The sequence below is a fragment of the Ostrinia furnacalis genome, unplaced genomic scaffold, assembly GCF_004193835.3.
Source record: "Ostrinia furnacalis isolate ACB-3 unplaced genomic scaffold, ASM419383v2 OfSCF1404, whole genome shotgun sequence".
NCBI classification, from domain to species: domain Eukaryota; kingdom Metazoa; phylum Arthropoda; class Insecta; order Lepidoptera; family Crambidae; genus Ostrinia; species Ostrinia furnacalis.
In genome coordinates, this window is record NW_021131643.1 from 95910 (window position 1) to 107681 (window position 11772).

General features: G+C 37.9%; 1 protein-coding gene across 2 annotated transcripts; it reads right to left on the reverse strand.

Moving 5' to 3' along the window:
• Position 1: 1 nt before the first annotated feature.
• On the reverse strand, positions 2-10833 carry Rhau (ATP-dependent RNA helicase Rhau). Of its 2 annotated transcripts, XM_028304174.1 has the most exons (13): positions 10438-10833; positions 9664-10353; positions 9255-9424; positions 8167-8329; positions 6817-7093; positions 6259-6721; positions 5691-5784; positions 5255-5391; positions 2670-2848; positions 1984-2308; positions 1313-1590; positions 649-832; positions 2-127 (listed from the first exon to the last, which is right to left on the reverse strand). In XM_028304174.1, the coding sequence occupies exons 1-13, from the start codon at positions 10603-10605 to the stop codon at positions 31-33; spliced, it is 3225 nt and encodes a 1074-aa protein (XP_028159975.1). In that variant the 5' UTR covers positions 10606-10833; the 3' UTR covers positions 2-30. The 2 variants fall into 2 exon arrangements, with proteins under 2 accessions (XP_028159975.1, XP_028159974.1); XM_028304173.1 differs by lacking the exon at positions 5255-5391 and having other exon boundaries at positions 5554-5784; positions 10438-10831.
• Between the last annotated feature and the right edge of the window lie 939 nt (positions 10834-11772).

Below are 11772 nucleotides of genomic sequence, written 5' to 3' on the forward strand. Positions count from 1 at the left end.
GATAAATTATGATTATTTAAGTTTTATTTTTTAGTATCTGGAATCACTTTCGGAGGTATCTGATTCAGTGCCTCCGTCTAGGTATTCAGCTCGCTCGTCTTCCGCCGTTATAACCTCTATTACGGCGCTGCAAAGAAAAACTAAGCGTTTCAAACAAAAAATAACAATAACCCTTCGGAAAGCCTAAGGCTAGTTGTAAACTTGGAAAAACTGTATATAGAATGACTACTAAATAAAATGTATATAAAATTTATCAAAAAATGATAACAGGCAACTTTGCTTTAGTGCTATAAGGGTACAAGAAGATCATATCCATAATTCCTTATGTTAGTGTCAGTGGTAATATTTAAAATAGTCATAGAATAAAAGGGCCATAAATGCTAATATTTACAAAATAATTTGACGTAGAATGCTTTAACGATTTTAGTTATCGAAGAGTAAAAAGCATGAAATTAGGTCTATAATTTGTTTACCATTGATTAACTACGGTATTGAAGTGGTAGTTTATAAAAATGGCTTTTATAAAGAAATTATTATTTATAATTTAATATTTCATATCAACCCGTTATGCAACCCTATAATACTTTGTTAATATATCCTAAGCGAAATCAACCCTATGCAAATAACAATACAGATTAAATTACTTACTTCAGTACTTTCTCCTCAAAATCGGAGTTATGTGTAGAGTGCTTACTTCGGACCATAATCTTGGATGCTAGGACTTGGTCCAGTAGCGACCTTAGTTGAAAGAGAAGCTTTGCAGTCTCTTTCAACATTTTGACTCTGTAACACGTTATCCATACGTAGCAATAGTTTGGTTCGTTTTGCTCGGCTGAAAATAATCAGATTTTATACAACGGGCAAGAGTAGTCGAATAATCAACCTGCTAAGCAATCAGGAAGCACCTGGATGCAGTTAGCGCAGGACCGGTCGTTTTGGAATTCAATGGGGGAGACGTTTTTCCAGTAGTGGACGGTAATAGGTTGAATTGAAGCAAAAAACGAAGCAATCGACTGTGCTCAGCAAGATTAATTGAATATCATGAAATTACAGTTATAAAGGTTATTTTCATATTTCCTGACAACTTGTTAGTCAGATACTTATGATAGAACCTGTTTTGGCTACTGTCGCAAAGAAGTTGCAAATCATCAAATTGAGTTAGAATAAGTTTGAGAGAGACCTTTTGTCCTGAATACTGACACGCCCAATTTTTACATACAATCACCCGTCGGTGTGATGACATCATGGTTTAACAAAATAAAATTTACTATACAACACACAAAAACCCAAGAACACAACTACCCCTACTTACTTTCCGAAATATTCAGCTCCCCGAAGAACAGCAAAGGCAGCGAGTACACAAGAGTGACATCGATCAGAAACATGTCCGAAGACTTCTGCTTCAGCCAGTACACCAGCCAGTTGGCGCCAGGGTTAAGACATGGCGGAGTCCTCGGCGGCAGAGGCCTGTGAGGCAGTCTTTTAGGCGGACTCATGAGACTGCTGGGATGAATGGTCATCGGCCCATCGGGAGATTTAGGGCACACTCGTATTTGCTTGTTTGGATTACGAGCGTGTAAATTTATCCATCTGCAAAGCGGAATCAAAATAAAAACCGGCCAGTACGATTTTTGACGCAGTTTTTTGAGCTGTTAATACGCGATTCTCCCATAGATTTTGTATGGCAATACCAGCTGTTAACGTTAACCATATTTGAAAGCATTTAAAAACAGTTGATTGAAAATTAATTGAGGTTTTAGAACAGAACGAGGTGTTCTTTAAAGGTTCGACCAAACGCGAGCAGGCCGCATGCGCAATGGCGATGGCAATCAGACGTAAACGCATTGACTGCCATCGTTATCGCGCACGCGCGAACCTTTACAAAAGTTGTACTTTGGAATGGAAAGCTCCAAAGTCTTCGTCGTGATACCAGCGTCGAAAACAATCAAATGGAAATTATTTTAAATATCACGAAATACTTGCCTGACAGAGGTAATATTGGGGTACAGCGATGCTGCGACAATAGCCTTGAAAAGGCTCAAATTCTCATAGTTCCTGTTTTCAAATGTGGATGTCACTCTTCCCGTATTCAAGAATCCCATTTGCTGCAAGTTTCCTCCCAGCTGTTTCTTCATTTCTGACAGCAGTTCTAACGTGCTGTTTGATAGGAAGTTTGCATAGGCGAATGCTTTGCGCTCTCCTGGGTCACATTGCTCCCATTGTATTATGGCTTCGGATAGGGCCATATGATCGCTAGGTTCACCCATTGCTAGCTGGCGCTTTACTTCTTTTATTTCGTTATCTTTGTCTGCAAATGGGTTCACTTGTTAAAATGGCTACATTCTTGATAATGGACTTGATATTATGAGAAATAATGCTTGGTTATTATACAAGTTCATCGTCATTAAAAAATCAAGGTACGAGGGAAACTGAACCTACAAGTAATTTAACCTACAAATATGTCTCCATCAAGGAGGCGGCGATAGTACAACGGTGTCCGCATCGGACTGTTGATTCGAGTGGCGTTAACTATTGTGGTGAAATTGTGTTACTAAGCGTTTTTAATATACATCATCAGGTCATTTAGTCTCCATAGGACGATTCTGTAATCAACCAGAGGCAATAGAGAGAGAGAAGAGTAGAGAGGTATAAACTGAGAAAATCATTACCAAGTATAAGCAAGAACGGGTCTTTGAAGCTCCACACAGCTGCCACACTCGCCGCACGGTCGAGGCATCCAAACAGGGCGCCCAGGACCAGTAGTTTCCCCGCTGCAGGATGTACTGGTAAGCGCGCCAAGTGCCATCCCAGCGGGGTCAGCTTCTCTTCGTCATCCAGCGCTCCACATCTATGAAACACAAGATTAGTGGTAGTGATTTGTATTAATCAGGGTGTCCACTGCAAATGTTCGAAAAAATTCCCTGACTTTTCCCTGACTTTCCCTGACAATTTTTTCAAAATTCCCTGACCAACTATGTATACAACGTGTCCCAAAATTCAAGGATAAGCCGACGCCACAGGACTTTAGGAAAAATAAGGAAAAAAATCTATCTCAATTATTTTTTAACTTACACAATAAATTATGAAATTCAACGAAAATTGACACCCCTTATGATATTTTACATTACCACGACCACAATTTTTCAATTATTCCTGGTTTTCTGTTTATATCGGCAACTTAAGTAGTGCTGCTGTTCACCCCAACTCTTAAAACCCCCAGAATCCTTGCAGTTTTTACACAAAAGTTAATCAAAATATTTTATTTCCTTAAAATTTTGAACGATTTTTACTTTCACTCCACTTTGACTCATCGTTTTGTAAAAAAAAAGTATGAACACTACTGCGGCAAGTTTTTTTAAAGTTGACGCAACTATCCAAGATTCCAAAATGGTACTCTAAGAAACCTAGTCGCAAAAAAGATATGCGTACCATTTTTACAAGCACTTCGCTTGTTAGTTAGTATGGGATAAATCTTACAACTGAATTTAAAACCAGTTCTCCTTAATCAATTGAGCTGAAATTTGGTATACTTGTGTAAGTACGATGACAATGCAATATTATGGTACCATTGAGCTGGATGGAGTCAGAGTCAGAGAGACATTGAGATACAGTTTTTCGATATCTTGTGTAGTTTAGAAATAATCGAATGAGATCACTTATCGTTTCCACCCTGTATTAATAGCACTCACAGTGAACTGCTCACTAGTCTTCATTCAATAATCAAATCAATAAATAATAATAAAAAAAATAATAAATAAACATAAGTTATAAGTTGCACTTTCACATCGACAATAGAAAATATATCATTTTACTGAAACAAAAAAGTACAACTATTAAAACAAAAAGGAGTAATCTAGTTATGACAAAAAAAAACATAACATAGATCACTCTAGTCCTGAAAAAAAAAACTATATGAAAGTAATCTAATTATAGTTCCAAAATACTGAACTGTCCTGTCCATGACATTGACAGCGGGGCGCCACCGTCTATACCGGATCGCTGGTTCCGATTTTTGCCATGTTGGAAACCATATAGTTGAACGATGGTAGCGCCCCCCTGTCATTGAGTTTGGTGGGACAGTTCAGCGTGGGTCATCTATATGAACAAAATTATGTCATAATTTAGATCAATCCACTTCATTAGATAAAAAACTAAAAAGGAGTAATATAATTATGACTAAAAACAAAGTCATAATGTAGATCACTCCAAATCTGAAAAAAAAATGCTTCGATAGTCAAGATCAAAGGTCTTTCTAGAGCATAAATTAAATAAATCCCTCATTTTACAATCACTGGGAAATTTCGGGAGACAAAATCTCAATGTTTCCCTGACTTTCCAGGTGACCCCTCTATTTCACTGACTTTCCCTGACTGCTATGAGCTTCCCTGACTTTTCCCTGACTTTCCCTGACTTTCCAGAATGTGGACACCCTGATTAATCATAATCCAGGCACCCGAAAAGATAGCCTAGAAACATCAACTCTGAAAAACATTTAATCCGAAGTTTCGAATGTTGCCATCCATCTCAAGCAAAGCGAGATGCCACCAAGAGCGACGGTGACAGACAGATCTGAAACTGCGTAAGTAGCGTTTCATAGTAACCCTGCAGTAGCTTTCTCCTGGCAAACGCGCCAGATGCCATCCCAGCGGGGTTAACTTTTCTTCGTCGTCTAGGGCGCCGCATTTTTGGAAATGGAATACTAGTTGTAGTGTTTTGTTTTACATCATGACATTAGCAAAGGCACCCGAACAGAGCGCCCAGCACTAGTAGCTTGTCTGCTGCAGGATAATAAGCACTCCAGTTGCAATCCCAGGAGGGTGAGCTTCTCTTCGTCGTCTAGAGCTCCACATCTATGAAATACAAGACTAGTGGTATTTTTGTTAATCATAATCCAGGCACCCGAATAGAGTGCCTAGAAATAGGGGGGTAACTCTGAAAAACCTTATCCGAAGTTTCGCCATCCCTCCGGTGGATTTGGGAACTGCTTTAACGCTTCTGTTGCGTTTCCCAATCTAAGCTGCTTGATGATCAGCACTGGTTCCAGCAAATTGTTCCTTTGCATAGAGCGATAAATAACTTACTGCTGCAAATGCTTCACAGCTCTCTTCACAGTTTCCTCTTCAGGTGGGTCTGGGAACTGCTTCAAGGCTTCTGCTGCATTTCCAAGTCGAAGCTGCTTAATCATCAGCACCGGTTCCAGAAGTTTGTTCCTTTCCATACGAAGCCCCAACAACACATACTATAAATAACTTACTGCTGCAGATGCTTCAGAGCTCTCTTCACAGTCTCCTCTTCAGGTGGGTCTGGGAACTGTTTCAAGGCTTCTGCTGCATTCCCAAGTCGAAGCTGCTTAATCATCAGCACAGGTTCTAGCAAGTTGTTCCTTTGCATCTCCAGAACCACAATAACACTTAGGCTGGGTTGCACCATAATACTTTAACTTTGATAAACGTCAAAAATCTGTCAAATTTCATACAAATAGCACCGGTTATCGTCATAGTTACCGTTAAAGTTAGGTGGTGCAACTCAGCCTTAAAGTTTTAAAAGACTTACTGCTGCAAATGCTTCACAGCTCTCTTCACAGTCTCCTCTTCAGGTGGATCAGGGAACTGCTTCAAGGCTTCTGCTGCATTCCCAAGTCGAAGCTGCTTAATCATCAGCACCGGTTCCAGCAAGTTGTTCCTTTGCATCTCTGGTAGGAGGCGCTCGGGAAGCTTCGCAGCACGGAAGGTTGTCACTAGGTGGTAGCAGACGCCTGGTTGGCAACGGCCGGCGCGACCGCGTCTGGGAATAAGAATGATATTAGAAACATAAGAAGAAAATCATACGTGTTGTTATGAAGAGGCAATATTAGGTATGCAAAATATCGTCAAATTTCTTTAAGTAACAGCTAATAGAAAACAGTCAATATTGCCGTTTTCACTTACTAATGGGTCTGCCACAGAAAATGCACTTCACAAAATGCGCATTTTTCCATACTAATATTATAAAGTCTTCAGCAAAAGCTGTGTAGAAAAGTTCGCATTTTGCGAATGCACATTCTGCGTCATCAGACCCGTAATTCGTTTTAGTTAATAGCGTAGCTAAGGTTTAGGATTGGAATTAAATGGTCAGTAATCAGTATGTTAAATCAATATTCTTGGAAATATTATACGGCGCTATCTATCTAGTCCCTAAATGAGCATATAGATTTGGAGGAGAATCTATTTCGACGAAATGGATTCTCAACTAAAAACTATAAAGTGGAACAAATATTACCTTTGACGCATATTCGCTTGAGAAGCCCATTCAACCTTCAAAGTAGAGAAGTAATGCTCGACGTTTAGACCGCTGTATTTAATTTTCCCGCAGTCAATGACGTACACAATGTCATCTATAGTGATTGAAGTCTCAGCGATATTCGTTGCAATCACAATCTTTCTCACATTGTGAGGAGGTCTTTCGAATATTCTGCGCTGGTCAAGCGATGGCAGTTTTGAGTGAACAGGGTGTATCTCGCATTTTGATCCCAAATACCTTTCATTGTCATATAACATTGACATAAGTTTCGTTATTTCCCCAATACCAGGCAAAAACACCAATATAGCACCTGGAGGGCCTCTACAAATGTATTTTATTAGTTCAAGCATCAGATCATAATTGAGTTCTTCTATTTTTGGATTTTGTAAAGTGCGGTAGATTTTGGAATCCATGAATTTCTTTACGGATTCCAACCATGGTGCTGAAATTATTGAAAAAAAAAAAAGTTATAAAATTACGAAAAGTAACTTATTTACACATAATTGAGGTTTACAAAGACAATTTATTATGTATTACCAATTTCAGCTTTGTACTGTATAGATTTTTCCATTTGTTCGTGTATAGATCTGTCAAACTTTCTGCCGCGGTAGTTCTTAGGTCTCTGCGGCATAACTTCTTCGCCCAGCTGATAGTTCGTGAGATGCAGAATCTCCTCCATGTAAACATCCTTGACTGGATATGCCAAGCCCTCGATGTGCAGCATTGGGCAGAAGTTAAAGTAATTGCACAATTTCTCGGCGTCTAGTGTAGCACTCATCAGAATCAACTTCAAATCTTTACGTTTTTGCAACACCTGCAAAAATAAATGGGTGCTTTCAAGGCCCTGATCTCACTTCACTGATCTATAACAGCGAAAGGTCACTGATTGAAATCTCAGAAATTACAACTGCTAGGATTGTTAAATTTTGCATGGGGGGAACCCCCATTTTAGAACGTAGGTGCTCACTAAGCCGGGATTTTGCAAAATTCAACTCCTAAGGGGGTAAAACGGGATCCACGCGTACGAAGTCGCGGGCGGCCGCTAGTGAATTATAATCGCTAAACAACTAGAATAATATGACATGTCAATGGTCAAAACAAATAATTAGATTAAGTGTGGTTTGGTCACAAAAAAAATTACAGATGAAATCTGTATTTTATTGGTTTTGGTCACACTATCAATGTCTGTTGCTGCAAAGTGATTTTTATGCCGAGATCGTGAGTACCGTCACGATCGCTTATCTACTTACTTGGGAATATATTATACTCATTTCATTTCCAGGCAATAGATTTTTTTATAGTAAAAAAACATGATTTGCTAATTATTTACACATTTTTTTATAAACCAACTGAACACTATATTCCTATTGCAATTAGAAATCTTCTTTTTTAAACACTAGCGGCCCGCCCCGGCTTCGCACGGTTGCAACGGAATTTCTCAGCTTTTCTATAATTATTATGAATGTTTTATACTAATATTATAAATGCGAAAGTAACTGTCTGTCTCGCTTTCACGCCTAAACCACTAAACCGATTTCGATGAAATTTGGCATAGAGATAGTTTGTCCTAGGAAAGGACATAGGATAGTTTTTTTCCCGGTTTTTGAAACAGGGACGCGCGCGATAAAGTTTTTCTGTGACAGACAAAATTCCACGCGGGCGAAGCCGCGGGCGGAAAGCTAGTACATTATAAACCTTCCTCTATTCACTTTATCTATAAAAAAAACCGCATCAAAATCCGTTACGTAGTTTTAAAGACACGCGGCAGCGTGTCAAGCCAAGTTCAAGCAGAGGAACTGGCTAGCCAGCGCCGAGTGTGATCTAAGATTATATGTATAAGGACAGACAGGAAAGCAACGTTGTTTAATAATAAGTAGTGGAGCTCACCTGTTTTAGCATACACATAGCGAAATCAACATGGGTGTCTCTCTCATGCACTTCGTCTAGTATGATGTGGCTGTAGTCCGACAGCGCTTGGTTGACCTCCAAGTCCACCAGAAGAACACCGGTGGTGCAAAACATTATGCTCCCACGTGGTCTGCAGTCAACCCTGAAAAGTTAATGATTAAATTTGAAATGTAGGATTCATTTTTATCATAATTATGGAAATTGATAAACTTAGGCCAATAGGCGGGCAAGGATGCACACTGCGATAAATTTTTCTCAATGATTGTAGATGTCAAAATGTATATGCTTATCGCATATATCGATAATGTCTCGATAAAAGTCGCACATCGTAAGCTTATAGGTCATGTAGGCTAGCATAAGCACACAAGCAAAAATACAAAATCAAAGAAATATAATTTTCTAAAATTCGCACTAGCCACAATTGAGCATCGGTTTGTAACATAACCATTATAACTACTGTATTACAGTGTTTTTGGCAGCGTTGCCAGTTTTTTTTTTCGCCAAGTCGTGACTTTGGTACTTTTTGAGTGAAAATAGCGGGATTCTTCCGTCAGAAGCGGAACATAGTAAAAAAACGTATAATATGTATAATCAAGGTTTTCAAATATTCGTCTTATTTGACATAAAATTACGTTTACGTGACAATAGATAGCAAAATTAGCCATAGAAAATGTATTTTAACAAAAAAATATATTTTTAAATCAGATTTACTCTATCGTTTAATTCGTCTTTAGAATAAAAAAAGAAAAAAATAACAAAAATCGAAATTAAAAAAGTTTTATTCTTTAGAATAATATGGCGTTTCAAACAATAGTCAGTGCCCCGATTACGCTAATTTTAACGTCTCCAATACAGACGCGCTTCTTCGATTCTGCGATACGGATTGGTCAAAACAGTTGACGTCAGCTGTTTTGATAATCGGGGCTCTGGTGAAGTGAGTGTCTCTCTCCGAAAAGCGGGACCGAGCCTGTCCCGCGCGGGACATTTAAATTTGATTAAAAAATCGGGACGTCCCGCCAAAATCGGGACGTCTGGCAACGCTGGTTTTTGGTTGATTATTAACTTACTTTTCCAATCGCACAGCATATCCTACGGAAACCCCAAGAGCTTCAGCACGTTCTTGGGCCACTCGACTAGCTAATGACGACGCAGCAATCCTTCTTGGCTGAGTGACTAGAATCTTTACATTGCCGCCCCTTTTCTTCATAATAGCATCATCTAAAATCATTTGTGGTACCTAAAACAAAAGTTAAATTCAATTAAAAGTTAATTGTTCTTTCTATATTAAGACATATTTTACCAAAATCCTGTCTGTATCGAAAAAGACGGGACGGGAAGACAGCTCCACATACCCATGTAATTTTAAGCATACAGCCTAACAGTAGATTCCCAAACATGACCTGCTTGGACTAATATACTTTGGTTCACTATAGCCCTGTTTAAAAAATATTTTTTGACGCCAAATAGTAAACCAACCTGTGTTGATTTCCCACATCCAGTTTCTCCACTTATGACAATCACCTGGTTATTTTTAACCATTTCTAAAACACGCTGAGTTTTCTTATAAGCTGGCAATTTTTCACGGAAAGTCAACAGTTTTTTGTAGTGTGATTTTGATAAAGCGTTTAGATGTTCTTCATACAGAACGAGATTTAAAGTTGCAATATCTTCATCTTGTCTAGTGATGTTTATGCCTCTGGCCAGACATTCATTGAGTTTTTCCTTAAACGTTCCAGTAATTATGTCTTTGTATCCATATTTAAAATCTGCTGGTGCTCTTAGACTCAACACTCTTTCGTCAAAATCTTTTCTGTCTGTATCGCTAGCTTCATCAAGTGCAAATGGTATATCATCAACTGAAGTACTTGGTGTAGAATCACTATCAAAATAATAATTTGTGTTAATTTTTGTTTTTACCGACGTTTTGGAATCAACATCGCTTCTTTGACTTGTATGAGCTTCAGGTGCAGCGATTGCTTGACTAGATTTTGGCACTTCAGAGTCTTTTTTATCTGACGAAATGTTTGATAAAGAAGCTTTTTGACTGAACAAATGAGATATCTTTTCAGGGAATATATCAATTTTTTGTTGAGCTGCTAACTTAGTGATAAGTTGTATATTGCTTATTAACTTAGCAATTACAGAACTTGGGATGGATAAATTTATCTGGAATGCAAAAAATACAATTAAAGAGCGTTCATAGCTATAACATTGGTAAATAATAAAAGTAATATAACTTATCGCACGTACCGTTAGAGGTGTATTTTTATTTCGCCTAGCTTGTTGTCTCTTGTAAAAAAGGCCAATATCTTTCCCTTTCAATCGATGTGGATGTCTGGCTACGGGTTGTATGAATTTTGAACTACCCCAACCTTTATCCTTCCTATACCTTTTACCACGATCACCGCGATCAGACATTTTTTAGATTATTTATATTTTGAGTCCTTACTCAACCACGCAATTTAATTTATAGGAAAAGTAAGTAAAACGAGCACTTGAGCCACAGATGAGAGAGTATTATAATTTATAACTTGAGCAGGCCAGCCGGTAAATAAATACACTTACGAATACGACGACTTACGAGCAAAAATAGTAAAAAAAGCTACTAAATGTCAAAAAACTGCGCTGAGTGTTGTCCCTGTGTTCAAGTGAGCTTATATCGATGAATGCTGTGTTTCAATAGTCATAAGTCGCGAATGTCGCAAAAAATGCTCTCTTTGATAGATATACAGTTTAAGGGCGCGGTAATATAATATGATCAATTTTATCGACAAATCCAATGGAATAAAACATTTTATCCCTACTTTTAAAAAATTGCAGGTACTTGAATTTTTTGGGTTTCTGAGTCCGGGACTCCGGGTGGATTTATTTATTTAGCAATATCTACCGATGTACAGGGCCTATAAGCATAAAAGTGAATTTATTCTACATTCACATTTAAAGCTTTAATTCAAGTAAAAAAAACGGCGTATTCCGCTATTCCCCATTGACAATCCCCGTCAACGGGGAATAGTGAACTTTTTGTTCACTTATCCCCGTTAACGCCAATTGGAGCTTACAATGGGGAATAATGAACTAACAAGTTCATTAATCCCCGTTATATTAGGATTTTATTTTTAACGTAATGGGGATAAATGAACTTTTTAGTTCATTGTTCCCCATTATAAGTTTTATAAGCCCCAATTGGCGTTAACGGGGATTAGTGAACAAAAAGTTCACTATTCCCCGTTGACGGGGATTGTCAACGGGGAATAGTGGAATAAGCCAAAAAAAATGGTCGAAGTTACTGAAAAATCGTTTTGAAATTTTCACTTCCGGTTTACTATTTGTAAAAAAATCTAATTTAGAAAACGACAAAGAATTTAAAACTTCACATTTTTACTTTTAGAATCAATGCTTTTTAGTTTTTTTCATAAATTCATTGATAGAAATAATAAGCATCCAAAAAATCATGATTTCATTCTAAGTAATTTTTTAAAAGCTCAAGACTTAGCAATAAAGCATCACACGAAAAAAATATTGCGTGTATACAGGGTGTTAGGTAAATGGGTATAAATTAAAAAAAAACGATTTGTATGAAAATTA

Bases quoted from the DNA above. Each gene is read 5' to 3' on its own strand.
- Rhau (XM_028304174.1), bottom strand. From the start codon at position 10,605: ATGTCTGATCGCGGTGATCGTGGTAAAAGGTATAGGAAGGATAAAGGT. The intron at 10,354-10,437 runs GTACGTGCGATA...TTTGCATTCCAG, and splicing joins ATAAAAATACACCTCTAACG to ATAAATTTATCCATCCCAAG. The intron at 8,330-9,254 runs GTAAGTTAATAA...TTAACTTTTCAG, and splicing joins TATGCTGTGCGATTGGAAAA to GGTTGACTGCAGACCACGTG.